The sequence below is a fragment of the Corvus brachyrhynchos genome, unplaced genomic scaffold, assembly GCF_000691975.1.
Source record: "Corvus brachyrhynchos isolate BGI_N302 unplaced genomic scaffold, ASM69197v1 scaffold80, whole genome shotgun sequence".
Taxonomy (NCBI): domain Eukaryota; kingdom Metazoa; phylum Chordata; class Aves; order Passeriformes; family Corvidae; genus Corvus; species Corvus brachyrhynchos.
The window spans coordinates 3242447-3266407 of NW_008236769.1; the positions used below are offsets into that span (position 1 = coordinate 3242447).

General features: G+C 36.0%; 1 protein-coding gene across 1 annotated transcript in view; it reads right to left on the bottom strand.

Annotated features, from left to right (window-relative positions):
- SLIT2 (slit guidance ligand 2) overlaps nucleotides 1–23961 on the bottom strand; it is a 262238-nt gene that overhangs the window by 30292 nt on the left and 207985 nt on the right. The window contains exons 21-30 of the mRNA XM_008645128.2: nucleotides 23180–23346; nucleotides 22278–22410; nucleotides 17338–17406; nucleotides 15297–15368; nucleotides 15009–15080; nucleotides 12327–12398; nucleotides 9650–9813; nucleotides 4433–4557; nucleotides 4204–4301; nucleotides 2661–2800 (exon numbers count right to left, since the gene is read on the bottom strand). Of these exons, the coding sequence (XP_008643350.1) occupies nucleotides 2661–2800; nucleotides 4204–4301; nucleotides 4433–4557; nucleotides 9650–9813; nucleotides 12327–12398; nucleotides 15009–15080; nucleotides 15297–15368; nucleotides 17338–17406; nucleotides 22278–22410; nucleotides 23180–23346 (1112 nt within the window). The remainder of the gene's footprint in view (nucleotides 1–2660; nucleotides 2801–4203; nucleotides 4302–4432; nucleotides 4558–9649; nucleotides 9814–12326; nucleotides 12399–15008; nucleotides 15081–15296; nucleotides 15369–17337; nucleotides 17407–22277; nucleotides 22411–23179; nucleotides 23347–23961) is intronic.

Sequence of the window (23961 nt, forward strand, 5' to 3'; positions counted from 1 at the left end):
TAACCTGTTAGGACAGATATCAAAAACCAAATGCTTACAAAGTTCCTCATGAAAATCACTCTATACGTACTTGACAGGGATTCTGTTATTTATCTTTAAACTCAGGTTATAGGCCAGAGAGGAAGAAAAGTTCTACAAATTATTTGGTACCTCATACACACTTGAGGAAACTGTACAATTACTTTATGTTCTGAACATTACCCTTTTTAGATCCTGATGTGTCCAGACTGCTTTCAGTTTAATTCTTAATACTGAAGGTTATTTACTATGCAAGACCATGGTTGACAGATATGGGGACCCCTTGGCTAGCTCAATGTTTCATTTCACCTTATAATTTATTTCAAAAATCACTTAAGATCTCACACATTGTGTCTTATTCTTAGATGCTTTGTATGATAGATAGTATATTGTAGAATTCTGTACTTTATTCTGTATAATGGAAAACCTAAAGTTTTGCTACAATTTCTATAAAATGAGTCGAGGCTCTAGTGATGCATTTAAAAAAAGGTCTTTTTTAAAAAAAAGTGTTGAAAAAAGTCTGATAAGCTAGTGCAAATTCTCAACAGTTTTTAACAGGGAGGCTAAACGTACTGATTAGAAATAGATTGATTAGATTTCTTTTAGAGCTGGTGAGAAGATTCTCACCTATTCATGTGTCTTACTGACTTCAGTAGAGATTATGAGCAGGTATTGTATCTGTAAAACTCACCATATGATTACAGTGAAATTATGCACAGCTATGAAACAAATTTAAAAATGCCTTTTCTTGTATTTTGATTAAAGAACTGCAATACCAACAGCAAAAATTTTATCAATGTTTATGCACTCCTTTTTTGCTCTATCCATAGAGATATATAGAGAAATACTTCAATTTTTATTTCAACTGTAAATTTAAAATTTACATTTCATTTTCAATACTCCAAAAATTCAACAGGCACGCTTAATCAAAGTTTTAGTCTAGGACATATAGACAATCCTTTGTATCCAATTTATGGATATTCAATAAAAAGCAGTCCTTCCCATGGCATACTTTGAATGCAGAAAACTATTGACTCTAGCAGTTAAAGTTAAAATAAGGTTGAAAATGTAGAAATGAGCAACATAGGTAAAAACACTTGCAAAGCTGCAGAGGAGGAATGCACTTGCAAGTGAATTATCTGCTATGCAATAGATACATGAAACCTCTTAGCATGAAGCTGCTGAAGAGGAATACTGGACTGATGTGACTTTGCTTTACATTCTTCCAGCCTACACAAGAGAATACCTGATCCCATTTTAAAGGAGATAGCAACTGATGCCTGGGGAGCTGAAATTCGACTCACATATACCTGAAATATTAGTTGTAGGAGAAATAGAAAACACCTGTTTCTGCTTACTGAGGCTGTTGCCTGTTATTTCTTTCCAAGGCTTGAATTGTCAATTGCTCTTAGGTGTTAAGGTATTGGTACTTGGCAAAACAGTATTTTGTCTTAAGAGAAGATTATGTCTGTCGTTCCAGATATGGATCATCCACTTATTGTTAAATAGCTTTCTAGCTTTCTGGCTTTTTTATTGCTTTAGATATTGTAGCTTATCCTGCATGGGGGAATTTCTACCAAACATTTACTGAGAATAAGTACGGGGTGAATACCTATATTAGATTATGAAGTTGTATTTCTTATACCTGTGTTTTAACATCTTCACTCACTATGCATTCCCAATACTTAAATTCTGACTTTAAATCTGAATACCTTGAAACATGGGAGCAATCCAACATTTTGTGGAACTAGTGATGGAAACACATGGCATGAGAAAGGAGTTATCTGGGTTTTCAATAAAGGAAATTAATTCATGCCTTCACCTCTCCTTACAGTTTCCCAGAGCTCAACTTTGATTCATTGATTAAAGTAAAAATATAGGATAACTGAGTAGAGTTAATTCCCAAATTATGGTGGATCTTACATTTCTTTTTTTTTTTGCATTTCAAATTATAATTAATTTAAGCTCTATGTTCTTCTAGTGGTCAGCTAGCTGATAGAAAATAGATGTGTCTAGTTAGAAAAGCTATAAAACATTTCAATGCAAACAACAGATCTACTTCCCCTGTGCTGCTTTTCCAACTATCCTTCATTCCTACAGAGACCATGACAGCAAGCAAGAGATCCTCTGTCACAAAGAGAAGGATATGCTTTGGCTTGGCTGCCAACTGATAGAAACAAATAATTAGACACTTGTCTTTTTATTCTGTGCAGGAAGCATCACACTCGGTATTAATATTTCTAGCGGAGTACAGGACGGACAGCATCCAGCCAAACACAGTTCCCCAATGGCACAGACAAATTCTTTATAGTAAAATGAGGATTACAGATAAAAGTAGAATATTTTTCAGATTTCTACAGCTACAGAGGTCCTCCACTGAGGTGTCTAGGCAAACAGTAGGGAGGAACACATTTTGAATGACCTTTTAAATATAAGAATACTGTAATTTCAAAACGAAAAAAGGAATTATTGAGTGGACATTAACTCTAGTTTTGACTACAAACTGTACAGGAGAAAAATATGGAGGGAAACCTGGTATTAAGTCAGTTGTAGAGTAACTACTAATTCACCTGCAAAGTGGAAAATATTACTGTTCTGCTAGGAATTCTTGGAATTACCTGTGCTTTCTCTTATACTCCTACCTGTATATTCAGGTGGACAAAGGCAAGTATAGTTATTAATTCCATCCACACAAGTAGAATTGTTTTCACAGTCATTGTCTTCACAGTCATCAACATTTACTTCACAGTTTTCACCTTCAAATCCGTCTGCACAAGTGCACCTGTTAATACAGAAAACCAAATAACCACATGGGACACTTTAGATGGGGAATCCAGACAAGAAGTTCTGAAACTAATAGAATTATATTAGAATTATAATATTCCATAACAGAACATGATTGATATAATGTAAAAAGCCCTTATATTAAACAATCCCAAAGTATTTTTCGTATTTTAAATAACAGAAAAATACTTCTAAAGTCATACCTTTGTCTTTACTTTAAGGACCCTGCTAAATTAAATCATGGAGCATTCCTTTTGAAAAGCATGCTTCCTTTACGTTATAAGATTATATTTCTTATGGAAAGTGATCCTTTTGGTTTTTTAAGGTTAAATACATGGAAAATACTCCGGAATCAGTGATTAGTATGTAATAGTTTTCCACAATCATTCAGTTAAGTGCACCAATATAAACTCTCTTTAACGTACATGCATTCATATAAAAAACCAAATTCTGTATAAATTTTTCAAAGCAGTAATTTATTTTTTGCTTTTAATCATGTTTCTGCAAAACAAATACATCAAAATAGATAGTAAAAGTCACTCAAACATGACTGCACATACATTTTCATGTAGTTTGCACTATCTATAATTTCTGAAGCTTTCACTATGAGATTGTTTTGATTTTCAAAATATGTAGTGTTCAAACAAATAAATGAAAAAGGTCAAATTCTGAGGCATGACTATGTCAATTTAAATTCTTGAGGCATAGTATTAAGATGTATACACTTAATTTTTAATAGAAGACTATTTAATCCTTGGGCAGAATTTGGATTAAAAGTAATAATAATGCCATAATGAATTGCAGGATAATGAATTGTATCTTTTTGAAGTGTCATTTCTAACAAGCTTGAGGTATAGATTATTAAATGACTAATAATCTCACATAAGAATGCTAAAGAACTTTATTTCATAATTCATGAAGTACATCTGGAGTAATTGTACTGTGTGATTAAATAACTCAAGATTAAAAATGCTCACAGCATGTTTATCTGCTGGCATAGTGAGTTTCAAATGAATCATTAATTTTCTGTTTCACTGGGATTTACATTTTATCATTTACATGCTGTCTGTTGAAGTAATACACACAACAACAGATGAATGATGAGATTTTTTCAGCAGGGATCTAGCTAGCTATTAATTAGCATTATGGAGTCAATACTATGTGTCTTGACCTGATATGCCTCAACTAATTACAATCATTTGTTATTGTTTTTAACTGATTCAAAGCTTTAGAAGCTTTCCAAGGATGGCAAAATGTTCAGAACATTTCCCAAGTGCTAAAAATCTGCCTTTGTGGTGCACTTACCAGCAAACACAGGGAACCTAAAGATTAACACCAACATTATTTTACCATATAAATCTCAGTAGTTTTCCATCCTGTTATTACAATTAAAAAACCTACCAGAAACCATCTTTTTCTCCTTCTTTCAAGTGACAAGTTCCACCATGGTGGCACGGGTTACTAATGCAAGCATGAATGGGAATATCACAGTCTTGACCCTACAGGGAACAACAAATATAATGTAAGAGGAAAATACAGACACTAGTGGAAGGGAGACAAAGAATACTTCAAGGTTGTTAAGGATAAGCTTACATTTCAGTGAGCTTTAGCCTCTTCATGCAGTGCCTACCTTGAAACCATATGGGCATGTACATCTGTAGAAGTCAACTGGATCATTATTGCAGGTTCCATCATTTTTACATGGATTTGATAAACAGGGATTACACTTTGCAAGAATATTAACATCCACAGGCCCTTAAAAATACAAATTGGATAGTCAGAAACAAGCAACTATTAATTTACCATGGACAGGACCTATCTGCCATGTTGCTTTAAATTTTAAAATAGACTTTAGACTTTGTGGTGTATTAATGAAATGCTGAACTGTCCTTAATTCTTTTGATGCGACCAAATAAATTTGGGATTGGATTTTTGGTAAGTATTACTTTTCGGTTTTTGTTAAGAAGCTGACACCAAAGTGATTCCCATATTCCTATTCTATGAAAGCTGTACAGTTATAATCCATGAAAATTACCTTCCCTTTCTACTAACAAAATGAAGAATACAATTTCAGCTTTTGCTTTGATATGGGGTAGGAATTGCCTGTGAGGAAACGGGCTATCACAGTTTTCAATCCTTCCCATGATGGTGTTACAGAGAACACTTTTTTAAATGCATTTTTGCTTTAACTTATTTTTTTATCTGCAGGATCACGGAGATGGCAAAATGAAATGTTAAAATTGCCTGTAAATTTCTTGAACATCTGCAAACTGTAATTTAAATTCATTGTCCAAGCTATCTCACCATAAATAGCTCTATACTGTGTCTTTTTTCCTTAGAAGTCAGCCACTGTTCTGTGCATTACTGTGTTAGTTGAGCCCACAAATTATGTAAACTGTACCTTGAACCTGTGTGCAAATGAAGACTGCAATCCATGCTTGCAGGCCAGCTTCTTCTATTAATGATTATAGTGAAAGGATTCAGAAACGAAAATTGACAAAACCCTAAGTTTCAGAACCCAGACTTAGAGCTTTGACTTACACAAATCTTGTCTCTTTTATATAGATGTTTTCTAGGTTGGTTTTTTTTTTTTCCCCCTGTAGTTTTCCAGTTCTAAAGGCATTTTATGGTGAATATTTAAGTTAGGTAACCTTTTTTTTTTGTCAAGCAACCACAGAAATCACTGGTTTCTTGTTAAATGTTAGAAAACACCTGTGTACAAATAATCATTAATTTTCATAATTTTTGTGAAGTTTGATTACTGTAAGAGAAAATGGGTGGCTTTGCCAAATGCCTATTAAGAGAATGAAGATACATTCTCTATCACCCACTCTATGGCTTAATGACAATACTGCCTCCAGTTCGATTTCAGATTTCCCCTATTAAAAAAACCCTTGAGTTACCCACAGGTGAATTGTTCCTCTGAAGGAATAAACAGTGATTTCTTCTAATCTAAATGGAAAAAAGACCCCAAACTCCTGGGACCTGCAAGAGCTAATGTCTGATGGCTCCGTAACAGGTTTTACACAAAATGAGCCAAACTGCAGAGTTTTCCAAGCTGAAAGGGATTTGCTGAGATATGGGGCTTTATTCTATTTTTAAACTTAGATTGCCTAACTTTCTGATTTGTCTTTGCAAATTAATCTCAGATTAATTGTAAAGGAGCTGGCCTGGAAGGAAGCCATGTGGTTGTAAGGATCCAGTAGGAAGTGTTAGACAAAGAGCGGGTGACTTTAATTTTTTTTTTTTTTTTTTAATCTGCAGTTGCTGGTATCCTTCTGTGTCACAGCTTGCAAGCAGAACATGGTAATATGTGATAAAGTGCTTACTGCCAAAGCCATAATCTGTATGGATCATTAATTATTTTTTCTCTTCATTACATTATTTTGAAAGAGAAATCTATAGCTAGTTAAAGTATGTGTTATATCAGCACACAGGAGAGGTAGAAAAGTTGAAATAAACATGATAGAATCAACATCTAGAAAGTCCTGACTGTACTCTAGTCTACTACTGATTATGGAGTACATTAAGAGGTTCTGTGAAAAAACTTAAGTCAAAGAGGCACATGCATAAAAATTTGTAACAATGCACTATAGCCTGGGAGTCAATCCTTGCTTCTGTTTATTCTGAATACTATATCCTCTTTTCAACTTTTCATGCAATAAAATGCTAATTAATTGGCACAAATTAAAAAACATTCCGTAACTAAGGTCTTGTTCCAAAATGGTTTAGCAATCTAAATTTCACTTCCAAAACACAGACAGAAAATGGGAACCTAAGTCTCAACAAGACAGTAAACAACATTATCTGATTTCATACTTTATTTATTTCAAACTAACACATATGTAGTATCCAATATAAATGAGTATTTTGATTTATCATTCTTCAGTTGTAAGATCAAAAAAAAGCAAAGACAATTTTGGAACCTATTTGTGTTTTCACTATAGTGTTCCTCTTTCTGCTTGCATGTGTTAAAAGACTTGTATGTGAAAAAGAATTTGGTTCATAACTTATTGTTTAATTTAGTTTTTCAAATTGTAGACATCTATGTTCTTGAATAAGCCCTGTGAAAAAAAATTCTTTTGTAAATAGAAAAAACCTGATAGTATTTTATTGACACAGAGACATGCATGTAGCTAAGATGCTTTAAGAAAACCTATGACACAAACCCTCTCAAAACAGCTTCTAGAGAAACCTGTTCCAACAAAAACTTTGAGCTCTGACATTTTATGACTCCTCTCTTGCATATGGCCTCAAAAGCAGTATCTACACTGCTAATGAAATCACCAATTTTAGTACAATGCAATGGAAGTAATAATTTCAGTTAGATAACTTTCAGATTTTAAATCCAGACTTTTGAAATAAAAAAACTGTTCATACAATATGCTATATATATACATAAAATGATATATCATGAATAATCAGCTGTAAATTCATCACAGGGAAAAACGGACAGTAAACATGCGTGTCTTAGGAGAGAAGTCTGCTTGAGGTACAAAAAAGGAAGGTCAGAAGGTCTGTTCTTAAGCAGATCACCCATTCCAGATCTACTTATAACCTTACCTGGTATCAGAAAACCACAAGGCCCTGGAATCTCTAGAAGCAGGGCATGGATGACAAAGAGGTAAAAGCAAAAGATTGAGAAGCTGTTAGAGGCCACATTAAAAAAAAGAAAGAAAAAACCCACCCACAAATGCAAAAAAATAACTGGAAGAAGAAAATATTAACAGATGATTCCTGCAGTAAAAGAATTCAGAAAATTAGAGTAAGGCAAAGTGATTTTGCCGAGCTTTACAACTGGATGAGACTTTATTGTAAAATGCCATTTTCACTGGGAATTATCATTATGTAGGTAAAATTCAAGCACCCATTTCACTATCAGTCAGATCCATAGATAGTGATAAGAGGGAATTACACATTACTCTTTTCCTGTAAATACATATACAGTAGCAGACCATCAAGGGATACTCTGAAAACAGCCCTTTTATTCATAGCCAAAAATTTTGGTTCTAATAGGAACCTAATTTCTATTATTCAGCAGTTTATTTTTAAACAAAAGATAAAATTACTTTGAGCAACAGACACAAAATGTCTTACAGGGCCATCATGTCACTGAGAAGCTGCTGATCTGCAATCTGCAATTGTGAGCATCTTCATATGACAGTGGCAGGAAAATTATTTTCTTTCAAAGGTATCCATAATACCAGATCTCCTCTCTTGGAAGTGAAACAAATACACAGTTCTCACCCTGCATAATAGTATAAAGGATATTTTCTGATGGGCAAGAGGGAGTAAGATATACTTTCTGGATTTCCTGACAGAAACATAATGACTGTAAGCAGAAGTGATACAGTTTGTAAAAAAAACCCCTTGAAAAAGCTGGAAAATAACTAAACAGGTTCTTCATGTCCATGCAAATATTCTTTCACTCTCATCCCTACGGCAGTGTGCAATAAAAGCATATCTGCAATATTGTTCAGTGGATGTTTGCAAAGAAAACAATCAGATTGGCCAGCAAATGTCCTATCTAAAATGAGGTTAAGAGACTTTACAACAGATGAGTGTCATATGCAATGAACACTGGCATGACCTCAGAGATGTGATGCTGAAAAATTTCAAGAAGGATTCAGAGGGAAAAATAATTCACTGGCATCACAAGTAACAAGATGGCTTCCAGTAGTTTTTATATTAAAAAAAACCAAAAAGTTTTTTGACAGAAAGTCTAAAGAGAAAAGATTGAATAGATTAAGTGTGCAGTAAAGAACAACTTTGGATAAGACAAACTCTGAGAAAGTCCCACGGCTTTTTTAAGAACAAAATGACAAAGGGATAAAGTTCACCTTTGAAGATACATTAAAAGATGAATAAGTCAAAACAGCTTGAAGATTACCTAGACATTACGTTACTTCTACAAGACTAAAGATCATATTCATCTGATGCCTCAGAAATCACAATGAGCTTAGTAATGGCTTAAAAATGTAAGAACACATAATTGGTTGGTTTTTTTTCAGTTGGAGTTTTAATGTTTTGAAATCAGGCCCATGAAAAATGAAGCTACAGTAGAAGCTTTCTGTGTTTTCAAAATATTTAAGAAGAGATAAATCAGTGGAAAGGAGGAAGATTAAACAGTAAACAAACAAAGTTCTCACTTGATGTAAGTAAAAAGTGTACTTTTCTAAAAAGTAATGGTACAGTTGAGAAAAAGAAACTAGGAATTAATGGACAATAGTACAGGTTGTGATACAAATGCCAGCAACACTGGTACCAACATGGAGTTAAATACCCTGAGAAACCTGCCTGTTTAACAGCATTTTAGAATGAGGCCTCTAGAGTGGTTATTACATTCCTTTATCTACCTTTTCCTTGGTTTTTTGTTTGTTCATTTTCGGTTTGGTTTGTGCTTTCTTCTGAAATATCAGAGACATATTATGCATTTAATTGCAGACTGCAAGGATTATCAATGTATTTACAGTTTTTACAGTGAACAGCTTGAAGGAAAAAGGCTAAGGGAAGTGTAGATGTTTAAACTCTATTCATGACTGGGGCAGTACAAAGTACCTGTGTACCTCCTGTACTATGTTGTACTATGTATACATGAGGAATACTATACTGCAAATCCAAATACTTTTTTCTCTATCTATTTTAAAAGAAATAGGAATTAAAATCTTTAAAATAAATACATTTCCTGAGTGGAACCAAAGGCCATCTCACTGAGTAATAATGACAAACTGAGTGAAGATGTTATAATAAACGTATTTTGAGCACACACGACTCCTAATTCACAGCTCAACTATTTGTACAAGTTAAAAACTGACACTTCAAAGAGAAAAAAAAATAACAACCATACCTTGGCAAGTAAATTTCTTAGAAGGAGTTGTGAGAAGAAGTTTATCTGCCATTTCTCCAGGACCAGCACAACGTGCAATACCAGGTTCTTTGTATTCTGATTTTACCCAGTCAGATAGCCACTGCATGTTACAATCACAATAAAGAGGATTTGCTCCAATAGCCCTGTGGAGAATAGACAAATAAAAAAGGGAATCAAGTTTTAAATGGCTGCGTTTTAAAAAAGAAGGCAGAGAATGGGTTGGCAAAAACCATTAAAAACCCAAACCTGCTCTCCCACCACCAAAATGCCTGTTAGAGCACTAAGTGTCTGGATTTGGGTTCTAGATCAAGAAGTGATAGTTTTAGTAGAAACTTGGTCCAGAAATCTAGATATTCTTAGCAGCACTATGTGTGAACTTTGATGAGCCAATACCAGCTAGCTGTGTTTCACTGTTAGCTTGTAACAGCAAAGATCAGCTGCATCAGCAGAGTGAGACTAATACTGTGCAATTCAGTTAACAAGTATAAAGTATTTCTTCCGAAGCAGTCAAGACAATTCCACAGAGTTCTGCCCTGGTATTTTTCCTTTTCAGTTTATGGCTCCCAGGCTGGTACAAACCATCTGTTTCTAAGCTTACAAATTTGATTTAATTATTTCCTCTTTGGAGCTCTCTCACTGAACTCACAACTATGTGCAGAATTCTGTAAGAGTTCTCTGCTGTGTAAGTAAATAAAACTACATTATCCTGGCTTTGTGGTAGTTACATAATAATTACCTCATTATGAAAGAAAAGCCATTTCTTTAAATGATGATCCTTCTGATTTTTTTAAATTAAAAAATAATTTAGCTAGAGATTTTCAGAATTAATTTCTGTAACAGTTTTTTAAGTGTTTATTTTCTCTGCTAGAAACTATAAATACTCTTAAAACTCTGAAAACAATAGCACATTGTGTAGTTAATTCAGAGGATTGAAGCATTGTGCTATTCTGTAAAGATGTACTCATGTTCCTTTTCAGAAATAATCATGGAACTTTTAACAGATAATCTCAACATGTGTGAACACTGTCAAATGGCAGTATTAGAACATCCTCCTTCTCTAGATGTTTCAGTAATTTTCTTCAGATTGTTCCACAGCTTTGAATCAGTGGGTCTTCTAGAGATACAAGTAAGTCTTTGGCAAGCAAAGGCAGTAGAAACTACCAGAGCTGACATGCTCTTCTCTGCCTCACTGAGCAGAAAGCCCTCTCATATTGACTTTTTAATACATTCAAGCCGAACTCAAGAAAATATACATCTCTTTTCAGTCAGGCTTAAGAGCCTGTAAAAAAATGAGCAGTAAAAAATGAGACTTAGTGACAAGGGAACTTCCCATGCAAGGAGAAACACCTCGAATTTGTCCATTCCATATTTGCAAAAGTGGATGTCAGCCTGAACTGAGATAACAGAATTGCTCTGCTAAAATAAGAATATTAACAAGGATAACTGGTATCCATTAAGAAAGAAATACCAGCAACAATCAAATTTATGTAAGTTTTACTGATACTTTATGCAGGTAAGGTAAATAGTTGCATTTGAATGAATTATCAATGACTGGGAGCTTAATCAGTATGAAATTTCTGAGAAATGGCAAGCTAAATGTAAATGTCCAATACTGAATGAGAAACAGATAATTAAGTTTTTAACAACTGCTGCTGTTCAGAAACTTAAACCCCCAGATATATCTAAAGGCACTAGTCAACTTACTCCTCAAAGTCTTAACTATCCATAAACACGAGGTTTGCAGAAAGGTAGCTTGTTCTCATTTAGGTTCCCAATGAAAATTAAAAACCAGAAAACTATTGCCTCAAATTATGTTCTGAAATCAGATGTGATGTATTTAGTGTCAACAGACACCGACACAGAATCGTAGAATAATTTACAGCACTCTGGAGGTCATCTATTCTCACCTCCTGCACAAAGCAGGGCTACCTTGGCAGTCAGGGTTGTTTAGGGCTGTTTCTAACAGCTCTCGAGATCCCCAGGGATGGAAATTCTCCTGCTTCTTTGGGCAACCTGGCTGAACCATCCTCACAGTGAAGAATTTTTCATTATGTTCAATCAAATTTCCCTTGTTGCAGGTTTTGATGGTTTACTCTGATTCTTCACTGTGCACTTGAGTCTTCTTCATCGATGTAATCCTTAGAGGCCTGAAGACTATTAGGTTTCTCCTTGGCATCCCTTTCTTCAGGCTGGATAAGCCCAATTCCTGTAGCTTCTCTTTACAGCTCATACGGCCACCTCCCAAACTTGCTTGCCCCTATGCTGGACTTGCTGTAGTTCATAAACATCTGCTTTGTACTGGAGAAACTGAACACATATTCCAGATGTGGCCCTAGGAGGGCCAAGAAGAAAGGAGTGATCAGTATCCTCAATCCCCTGGCTGCTCACTTTCAAATTCAGCCCAGTGTCTCTAGCCTTCATTGCCATAAGGATGCAGGGCACACAAGTTCAACTGGCAGCCCAGCAGCAGGCCTAGGATTTTTCTGGTGAGCTGCTGCCACCTCTCTGGCCCATGCCCTGCCCACTGCAACAATGCCCAGCCTCTACACTTGCATAAACTTCTTCCAGAGAAGTTCTTTGCATAATGTCTTTGTTTGACTATATGAAATTTGCAAAGCATAACAAAAAAAATACAGTATACCAGCTGAATACTCACAGGTGTGATAATGCTGAAAGATCATTAAAGGCTCCTTCAGGAACAACAGAAATATCATTGCCATGTAAAGACCTTAAAGAGGAAATAGACACAATAATGTCAATGCATAAAAGTCATCAGGTTAACTTGACAAATTTCATCTTCTTTCAACAGTTTTCAGTTTTTCACTTTTTTTTTTTCTTCCAGTTCCTCAGTGTTTCCAATTGTTTGTGGTTTTTGTTTCTTTTTTGGTAAGCTCTACCTGGCAGCCTACTTATCATTTGATTTTTTGCATCCTGGATTTTCATTAGAAATGTAAATACTGTGGTTATTTTAAAATTGAAAAATACAAGTTGATAAAAGTAGGTACACTTCTGCAAAGTAATGATTGGATCTAGAGATAGCAGATAGAAAAAGAGTTTCTGATTTTTTTCAGCAGCTCCCTGAAATTTGCATTAATAATGTTCATATGTTCTTTTTAATCTTTCATGAATGCATAGAACATACAGGCATTGACTGTTAATAGAAGTATTAACATTTTTGTCTGAATTTGATAGCAGAGGTAGAGAATGAAGATTTCCATAAGCATCACTACTGGGAATAGTGATATTTCTTTTGTAGAAAAGCTGCTGTTTTCACCAACCATATGAAGTTCAACAAGGGCAGGTGCTGGATTCTGCACCCAGCATGGGGCAGCCCCAGATGTAGGTTCAGACTGGGCAATGAGATGCTGAAAAGAAGCGCCACAGAAAGGGACCTGGGCGTCCTGGTCTTCAAAAGCTGAACATGAGTCAGCAGTGCCCTGGCAGCCAGGAGGGCCGAGCGTGTCCTGGGGCCATCAGGCACAGCATCACCAGCTGGGCAAGGGAGGGGATTGTCCCGCTCTGCTCTGCACTGGGGCAGCCTCACCTCAAGTCCTGGGGACAGTTTTGGGTGCCAAAATAAGAAAGACTTTGAACTATTAGAGAATGTCCAAAGGAGACTAATGATGGTGGTGAAGGGCCTTGAGGGGAAGCCATATGAGGAGTGGCTGAGGTCACTTGGTCTGTTCAGCCTGGAGGAGAGAGGGGAGATCTCACTGCAGTTACAGCTTTCTTGTGAGGGCAAGAGGAGGGGCAGGCACTGATCTCTCCTCTCTGGTGACCAGTGACAGGACCCAAGGGAATGGGCTGAAGCAGAGTTAGGGGAGGTTTAGGCTGGATATTGGTGAAAGGTTCTTCACCCAGAGGGTGGTTGGGCACTGCAACAGGCTCCCTTCAAAGTGGTCACAGCACCAACCCTGACAGAGTTCAAGAAGCATTTGGACAATGCTCCCAGGCACATGGTGTGTCTCTTGGGGATGGTGCTGTGCAGGGCCAGGAGCTGGATTCAAAGATCCTTGTGGGTCCCTTCCAACTCAGCTTATTCTGTAAATCTGTGAAAAGTATCTCTCCTTTTCTAGAAATTTATTCAGTTACATGAATATCTAACACATATAGAATTATGGTTCTTGAAATTATCTATATTTATATTGAACAACTGAAGTTATGAAAGCACACTTAAAAAATGCCATGCTTGAGGTAGTTAATCCAACCAAGTATTTATATGGTTATAAATTACCCAAATGGAGGCCTGTGTTGGCTGGTGAACATACATTACAAGAGACAGAGAGTTTTCAGTAAGACAAGTCCCTAGTACCACAAATACCTCTTCACGTTAGGGTGACCAAAAAGGCTTCTCCCAGGATGCTTGTTCTGTTATGTTAATCTATCCCAGTTTGGATTCCCCGGGTGGCTGTTGGCCTCTACCCCTCGTCACTCCCCCAGAGTTTCTCCACTGGTCCCCGTTCCCTAGTCCTGCCTTTTCCCCGCCCCTGGATAAAACTGTGAGCTTTGGGACCATGTTGGCATTTGCCTCTGCACCCTTTGGCAGTGTAGCAGCAATAAATGCTCCTGCCAGAACGCACGCAAATGCCCTTCTCGACTCTTTGCTACCGACTGTGATATGGAACCCACGCGTGCGACTGTGGGGGCACGTGGGACCCCATGGGCTGGGCAGGGACAGTATTAGAGGCCAAAATTACATGTTCTGCTGTGGGTGTTTGAAAAGGAATTTTTGCAGGCTTTTTACTTAATGACAAAGTGAAGCTGTAAATGAGACTGACTGTTCTTTATTTTCCTTTGTCCATTTCTGTGCCCTGTCAAACCATGTTTTTCCTAGTGGTAAAAAGGAAAGTTTTCATGCAACCAAAAAGCAAAGTTACTGATTTTCAGTACTTAACCATGATGTCATGGTTTTGGAACTACTCCCACATTAAATGAAACAAGACAGAAAGAAATTTACTGTTGGGTTCAAAATTCAACTGCAAACCCCCCTCATATATACTGAAGGAATTTATACATACAGCATTTCTGCTACACTTTAATGCTTATAACAAGGAAGAAAATAACACAAAAAAAAAGAAATACAGCTGGCATTAAAAATCAGAAAAGTAGAAAGTGCATGTCTGTATATAAAATGTTCTCCAGCATCAGGTCACTTCTTGTGCAGCATTTTGAGATTGTACGTCCCCAGAATGAAGCCACTTAGTTTTTAAGGCTACATAATTATCACTTCTCAAATATTTGATAGGTTTTAAAATCTTCTAACTTCCTACGGTTCTGCTATCTTCTGTACACAAATAAAAATTATGGAAAATAGCAATGATTAAAAAATAATACTTACAACAACCTAAGTGATTTCAGCCCATCGAAAGTCCGTGCAGGGATACATCTTAGGCGGTTGTAACTAAGAATTCTGAAAATATATAAAATGCTGTCAGTAAGGGTATCAGTCATTCAATAAACTATGCAGAGCATGACCAAAATCAGCTTTTGCACACACAGCTAGTTAGGAAACAAGTTATTTTACAGCCTCCAAACCAAGCAAATTTTAATCAACTAAATGCCCTTTCTTTCCAAGACAAAAAACCCCACTGCTTCCAAAGAGTCACTGTTACATGTTTAAACTTACAAGGTGAGCAGCTGAGTCATGTTGCTGAAGCTCTGATTAGAAAGAGTGCTGATTCTGTTGTTACTTAAATCTCTAAAAAATAAATTCAGAAATTCAGACCTTAAAATGACTGCCCCAGTCCCAAACCACTGTAAGTTAAAATGACAGATATATTTTCATTAGTAGAAGTAGTATCATCATTGATATAACTATTTAAAGCAGCACCTGTTTTTATTTTCACATGCCATATACAAGCCCAGCAAGTGTTTAGCTTGATCAATAAAAAGCATTCTCATTTCAACACAGATGAAAAAGCAGTGCAATGCATTCTAATACAACAGCAATGTTCATCATGCTACCAAGTTAATAATGCAATCCTTCATAAACTCAAGCACAAAAATGAAAGTGATTTTTTTTTAAAGGGAAAGTCATTCCAGTCATGTCCCTAATGACACCTAAGTAAATATCATTTAATACTCTACTTAACACTTATATGTGGAAGACATCAAAGCCCAGAGCTATTATTATAAAGAACTCTATCTAAGATTTACAGATAAAGCCTTAAGGTCCTCTTTGTTCAATATTCTAATGAATAAAATCTTAAATATGATGGAATCTGGAGTGGTATGCTGGTAGCTTCAAAGATGCTGCATTAAATGGGAATACTCTCTGTTCTTTGTTCTCATATTGTGCTTTACTTTTCATTTTATGTTGACTACTTAACTATTATTTCATGTATTTTGTGGTGAAATACTGCCTTTGTTTCTGAGGGAACCTTGATGTGTTAACTTAAGAGTACTGTTGAATAGCTATGCAATATACATATTTCCCCACTTGAAATTTTCATGAAAGTATGTAAGATGACTGACTCAAAATAAACATATAAGGCAAGTATAACAGAGCAATATATTCATAAGAGAAAGAAAAAGTTAAAAATAAACAAATTTCCTTGTTAATTGGGAGCTCAGGAGACTTGTATGTAATTCTTTGTTTGGCCACAGAACTATGAATAGTGGTTTCTTTTTCCAAACACAGCTGAGGAACATTCCCGACTACATAACAGCAGTATGAGTAAACGTACAAAAGAATTTAAAATAATGTGCCCTGCAGGTCTGATAAATGGAGACTGTTAATACTCATTTGCATTCTATTTACTGTTCGTCTATTCATAACTTGTCTAAACAATTCACAAAGATTTCCTACAAGTTCTACACTGGATGGACTTGAAAATATTGCAAGGCTTTTTTCCTGATGTTATTTGAAAAATACAAAAAGTTTTGAAAGTGTGGGTTTTTTAAAAATTTGTGATTGTGACTTCTTTTGTTTAACATGAGATAAATAAAGGAAACCAAACTCTTATTTTTGAATTGCTCTAAACCCGCTGAAAAACGAAATTTAAGAGATTCTGTTACTCCCCTCCACTTTTCATTCTGATTATAATGAAACCACAAAATGCTTTCAGAATGTAACACAGTTCAGCCTCAGCTGGTATAAATTTTTATAGTCCTAACAAAGACCATGGAACTACTGCCGGAATTACAGCCGTTTACATCTACAGTCTTCCTGTTTTTCTCACTGCACACTTAAAAGGTTCAGAAATCATATTCAACCATTCATGAGGTAGAGGTAATAAATATTAGAGCAACTAGGGTTTTGCCTGAAATCACATAGTGAGTCAGCAGTAGAGTTGGCAGCAAGGCATGTTAGACAAGCTCTCTCCTTGTGTCCATACACAATGAACACCATACATTGTGGGAGAAACAATTACCCTGACTTTATAAGATCTTATGTCTCTTTTGAAGTCAACTATAATTTTTGCTTATTTATTTTGTGATGTAATCACTGGAATAAATACCCATGCTCATAAAATGTGACTGAATATATTATATGTAGGATGTGATAAGTAGAATAAAATATACATTATAAAATATGGTTGGGCATTGGCTGAAAGATATGATACATTTTACAGGCTTTTTCTTTTAAATAAATTCAGGTATAATTGAGTAAGGTATTTTATTATGTTTTTAATTCCAGTAAAGAACATTGCTTCAAAACTACTTACATGAGTGTTAAATGCTTGTAGTTGGAAAGCTCTTTTGGAACAAGGGTAAACTGATTTCCATCCAAATATCTAAACCAGAAAAACAAAACAAAGAGCATTATTTATTTCATTAAAATAGCATAGTAGCGTCTTCATCTACTAATCTCAGTATCCAACAGTAAAGTTAATAGCAAATGAACGCATACTATTTCCATTTTATAAGAAAACATGCTTACAAATTTTGGGTTTTAGAGGCACAACTGAAGATTTGTAGCCTAAGATCCAAATGCTACTGTATCATATAGAATGCATATTATGAAGTAACACAGTAAAAATCATCTCTTGCATTATAGTTTCTATTACTTCATAATGACTCTGCAAAATGAGGTCTTTAACATCTCCATTTCCCACATGCCTACAGAGGAAAGGTAAATCTGACTTGCACAAATCACAGTGAGTGTGGATTTTTAGCTATCATAAATAGAAACAGACTCTGACATTGCAGAGGAAATCCTTTACAGTATAAAGAGCAAGGTCTGGTTTTAGCTCTAACAGCAAATTCATTTGTCGTGCCTGTGGTTCAGGTCACCTTCCTTAATTTATCCCTGTATATTTCATGATACATCACGCGCTACAATCCTATTCCTATGAAGTATGTTAGGGACTGAAAACAGTAATCAATTACCCTTCACTAGAAAAGTTAGATTTTTTTTCCCCGTCTTGGTACGTTTACAGCTCCTGTATTATATTGCTCACTCTTCTTCCATGCTCATAATTCTCAATAAGGGACCTTCTCATCCTTAGAGTTAATGGGTACAGAGCCATCAAATTGTATCAGCACCTGTGTTACAGGTGGAGAAAGGTAACAAACCTTGCCTAAAAAGCTTCCAGTGTGCAGCAAGACATAAAGTACAAGTGGAGGGGTTCTTCATGTAACCAGGGCAAGTAGTTTAGAGATGATAAGAAGTGCTGAATTTACCTGATGGTTTGAAATGAAGCAGATAGTGGCAAGAAGATTAAAGGCCTTTAGTTTCTCAGCTGGGGCAAATGACTTTGCTGATGGTGGTATTACATATGTTTCCTGGAACCCAAGTGGAAACTACACCCTCATTATCCCTATACAAAGAAGATATTTTTGCTATCCAAATACTTGCAACAAGCTTGAGCTAAGAGCAGTCTTTGAAAGAGACATTTTTAGTCTGATTTTGGGCTTAATGTCTTTACGTATGTTGTAGCATCTGTGGAAACTTTTGTCTTGACTAAATGGATGAGCTGAAACACAGTTAAGCTTCACAAAATAACCATCTACATCTAATAAAAAAGCTTTCTTTCTTTCTTCCTTTTTTTTTCCTTGGACCATGCCTTTCTAGGGCTGCTTGCCAAATCCAAAATGTGTCTCAACAAGCTTTATACTTACACTATGTTAATGGTGGTGAATAGAGCATGGGCTCATATAATTAATTATTAAGAAAACCAAACCAACTTTTAAAATTTTTGAAGTAGTAACTATTCTGAGGAAATTCTTTTATCAACAGATAAATTAGGTTATATTATTAAGCTTCATTAGAACTGAAGTACTACAAGTATCCACTTGTCTGATAAAATTCCTCCTTGTTCAAATGAAGCATTATTAAGATATTTTATAAAACACATGAAGAGTGCATGTTAGAAGAGCCATGCATGCTAAAGAGCAAGAAGAATCAATCAGTATGCAACTGTTAACAGGAACCACCTCCATTATCCTTTTGAAAAATATGCCAAATTGCATGCTTAGACACTAACTAAAGCTTACAAAATTGTACACAAATGGCTTTTCAGTCACAGGGTTCCACTTGCAATTCCAAAAGTATCTCTCTTTATCTGCTTTGTTTTACATTGCTTTGATAACCTTATACTGCCAAATTGTGTTTATACCGAACTATATTCAAGAAAGTCATCTCTTTGAGGAAAAAACCCCAAAATACCAAACCCAAAACCTAATGAAGTTATAGTTTTATATATGTATGTGCTAATTTGAGTTCTTAATAATTTCAATTTATTAATGGCTAAAGACTTTTGGATGCTATTAAGCACCAGACTAATGATGGATATCTCAGAATCTTCTATACAATACCAAACCATAAAACAGTAAAATTATGACTTATGAAACATAGTTATGCTGTTTCCTGGAAAAGCACTATATTAACCAGGCATTATGAAACATTATTAAATACTTGTCATATGTAACACAAACCAACATTTTTTCTCATAAATAATTTCTTTTTATTTTTCGATATTGTGACCTATCTGATCAAGAATTAAATAAATTAATATCTCAATTTTTAGGTTCATATTTTCCCTTTCATAATGCATAAAAATTTGCTCATATATTCTTATGAGTAGCTTATTCAGTTAATATCTTCAAACAATACATGAGGTAGCAAGCTGTTTTTTATATCTGTTACTGTTCACCTGCATATTCAAATCGTATCTTTCATGAAATGCAATCTTAACAATTTTTCTCATAGAAAAAAATGTATCGAGATTAATAAAATATCCCAGATTTTATAAAACTGCCTATGTGAAAAGGAAGACATACTATTAAAACCAGTATTTTTGAAATATCACAAAACTATCACAATCTCTGTATCATAGAATATTCTAAGTTGGAAACATCACAAAATCACAGAATCATTAGGACTGGAAGGGACCTCTGGCAATCATCCTGTCCAACCCCTCTGCCAAGGCAGGGTCACCTAGAGCAGGTAACACAGGAACACATCCAGTGAGGTTTTGAATGGCTCCAGAGGGGGAGACTCCACAACCTCCCTGGGCAGCCTTTCCAGTGGTCTAACACCGTCGATGTAAAGAACTTCTTCCTCATGTTGAGGTGAAGCTTCTTGTGGCTTAGTTTATGGACATAACTCCTTGTATTGTTGCTGGGCACCATGGAAAAGAGTCTGGCACCATCCTGTTGACACCAGCCTTTGAGATATTTGTATGTATTAATGGGATCCCTTCAGTCTTCTCCAGACTAACCAGGCCCAGCTCCCACAGTCCCTCCTCATAGGAGAGATTCTCAGCCCCTAATCATCTTTTTGGCCTCCACTGGACCCTCTCCAGTAACTCCTTGTCTTTCTTGAACTCTGGAGGCCAGAATTGAACACAATACTCTGGAAGTGGCCTCACAAGGGTTGAATAGGGAAGGAAGATCACCTCCTTTGACCTGCTGGTTACACTTTTTCTAGTGCACCCCAGGACTGAGTCCAACTCCTGGCCCTGCACAGGACAATCCCCAAGAGTCACACCATGTGCCTGAGAGCATTGTTCAAACACTTCTTGGACTCTGGTAAGCTTGGTGCTGTGACCACTTCCCTGGGGAGCCTGTTCCAGTGTCTGACCACCCTCTCAAAAATAACCTTTCTTTGCCATAATTTTACTTCACGCTGAAGTGAAACTGACTGGTTTGTAGTAACCAGGGTCAACCCTCTTGCCTTTCTCAAAAATTGGGACATTCTCCAGCTTCCAGTTGACTGGGACCTCTTCCAGATTACCAAGAATATACAGAAATCATTGAGAGAGGCCTTGCAATGACAGCTATCTCTTTGAGTACGTTTGGATGACCCCAGAGACTTAGAGAAGGCCAGCAGGAGCAGCAAATCCTGTGCAAGTTTGGGGTTTGCTGGGAGTTAATCATTCTCATAGTCATGGTCCTCCAGCTCAGGGCACTGGAACCCTCAGAGCCGATCATTGGTATTGAAGACCGAAGTGAAGAAAGCAGTAAACATCTCTGCTTTCTCTGCTGTCCCTGTTTGTGAGGTGACCATATTCATCAAAAAATAAACCAGTGTTATTTCTGGACTGCCTTTTGCTATTAAGATATTTTAAAAAGCTCTGTCTATTGTCCCCAGCAGTACTGGCCAGCTTCAACTCTAACTGGGCCAATTTTCTTCCTACGCTGATGAGCAGCACCTCTGTATTCCTCCCATGTCACCCGACCTTGGTTCTACTGGATGTACACTTTTCTTTTTTGCCTTAGCTCCAGAAGATCCCTGCTTAGCCGAGCTGGCCTTCTGCCTCACCTGCTTGACTTCTGACATCTTCTAATTGCTTGCTTTTTAGCTCTTAACAGGTGATACTTGAAAAGTGACCAGCACTGATGTACCTCAGTACCTTCCAAAGCATTTCCCATGGAGATCTAGCTAGTTCCCTGAGCAGCCTGAAGTCTGCTCTCCTCATATCCAGAGTTGAAGTTTTGCTGGCACTTTTCCTCCTGTCAACAGAGATTTTAAACTCAACTGCTTTATGACCACTGTGGCCAACGCAGACACCACATGCCACTTTACTCACAAGACCTCCTATTAACATGCAACAAAACCAGGAGAGCACCCTTCCCAGGCCACTTCCTTAGTACCATAAAGCCACTGTCCAGGTGTTTTTAACTCCCTGACCGAGATGAAGGCTATTGATTTAGAGGATTAAGGTGCTTGATTTGGAGTTAAAAAGTATTGATTTAGAGGTATAATAAAGATGTTCATTATGAAAACACATTCATATTATTTTCTTTTTGCTTTCTCGTGTAATTGAACTTCATTCCTTCCTAACCAGTGACCAGAGTTTAATCAGATTCACTGTTGCCCCTAATTTAACCCATTGTAACATATCATCTACACGTGGTTATACAATTGTTCAGTGCTGGGGATATAAATTATGATTACAATTTTATATACGTATATTTTTAAAGCTTTTCAGTAACAGATAGTTCTTAAGAGTGATTTGGGACTTACAAAGCATTGCTAATTCAGACTTAACCTCAAGTTTCTCAAGATAATGTGAAAGTCTTTATAAAGCAGTGGATTAACAAATTTCAACTCATCTACTAAATTCAATTCTTCATTTTCTTTTCTTGACCTCATTCTTGACCCTGACAATAAAAATCTGACATTAATTTTCATAAAAGAGAAAAAAAGTGTGCCACTTACAGTTCAGTTACATCTTTTGGGATGCCTTTAGGCAAGGCTTTCAGACCTTTGTTGCTGCAGCGAACTACTGTGTCCAGACAAGTACATTCTGCAGGGCAGCGGGCCAGGGGAGAGCAGCTATTGTCATCATTTCCTGGTTAATAAAAACAAACAGATGCTAATATTGCTAATAAATGTCACTTCAGTATTAGCAATAATAGCCCAACTGGATTTTCTTTAAGCCAACATGATATTTCTACATTATAATATCTCGATAGGGAAAAAAATTACATCATCTATGTAAACCATCACTCCAAGAATTTACATTTCAGGTGATGCTTTACTTAGTACAATGCTGTTTTATTAGGTAAGAATGTTATTATAAGGGAAAAAAATCATTAAAGAAAGAATAAATCTTGAAAAGAAAGACAATAACATTAATAAAGTATTAAAAACAATGTCTTTAAAAAAAGATACAGCCTTGAAAATTGACAAATCAATAATGCAGTAAATGGAAGTATATGTGAGGGATACAAGATAGCAGCATTTCTTTTAATTAAGAGTTAATGAAGCCACAAGCTATAAGATGTCATGTTATTTGATCAAGTAACCTGAAAGTGTGCTTGATTCAAGCATTGGTGTTTGAAAATATTCTCATCTGAACTATAACATTTGATCAATTTCTTTATACTATTTCTAAATTATTAATTACAGTACAGAACATAGGCGAGAAAAACTTTAGAAGGCATATGTACAACAGCCCGTGCTTGCTGATCATCCAAAAATGAGTGGAAAATTTTTAAACTGACATAGAAACTGAGCATGAAGGCCTTTAAAGTGCAATATTTTGGGATCTATGGGAGTCATGCAGCTATCTATATGAAAGCTGAAATTATAAAAGGTTCAAATATTGATTTCCTTACCATCATCACATGTAAAATCCTGAATTGCCACATCCTGGATAGGAATCTCTTTGAGGAAGTAGGGTTTTTGGCAGCGAGGGTTCCCCGTCACAATGCGTTTCTTCCTTAGCCAGTCTCCAAGCCATGCGAGATGGCAGTTGCAGTTGAAGGGATTGGCCAAGAGGTTTCTGAGAACCACAGGAAAATTTATCTCAGATGACACCACCCTTTCATCCTAAGGATTCTACTTCTATTTTCAAAAAAGCATACCTAATACACTGTTCTTCAAAAAATACTGCATGTAAACCATAGGTGAAAGGTGTAATTTAGGCTCTGTGTGGTGAATCTTGATACAGCTTGTTCAGAAATAATTTAAAACTGTCAAAGACCTGACTGCATGTCAAGCCACTCTGTACCAATAATGCAATAATTTCATATAGAGATGGAGGCTGATTACTTTACATTATTAGCTTTAACCTGACAACAGCTATTCCATTAATTTATCATCTCAAGATTTCCATCTTTTATTTGCTCCAGAGAATAAGTTTCCTATCTGAAATGACAGCTAAGTTGATTACATGCCAGTTACAAAAATGAATTTACTTCTAAAAACCTCAGTACTTTTGGCATTTCCTTATTTCACCACAAACCTATCGACAATTCTGTTATTTATAAACATGTCATCCTTAATATGCAAAATTAGTAACTGGGTGTGAAGTGTCACTTTTCATGTAAAAAGGGGATTAAGTACTTTCCTGAATGATGCTACCTACAACCAGCATTTCTTCACGAAACTGAGTGGC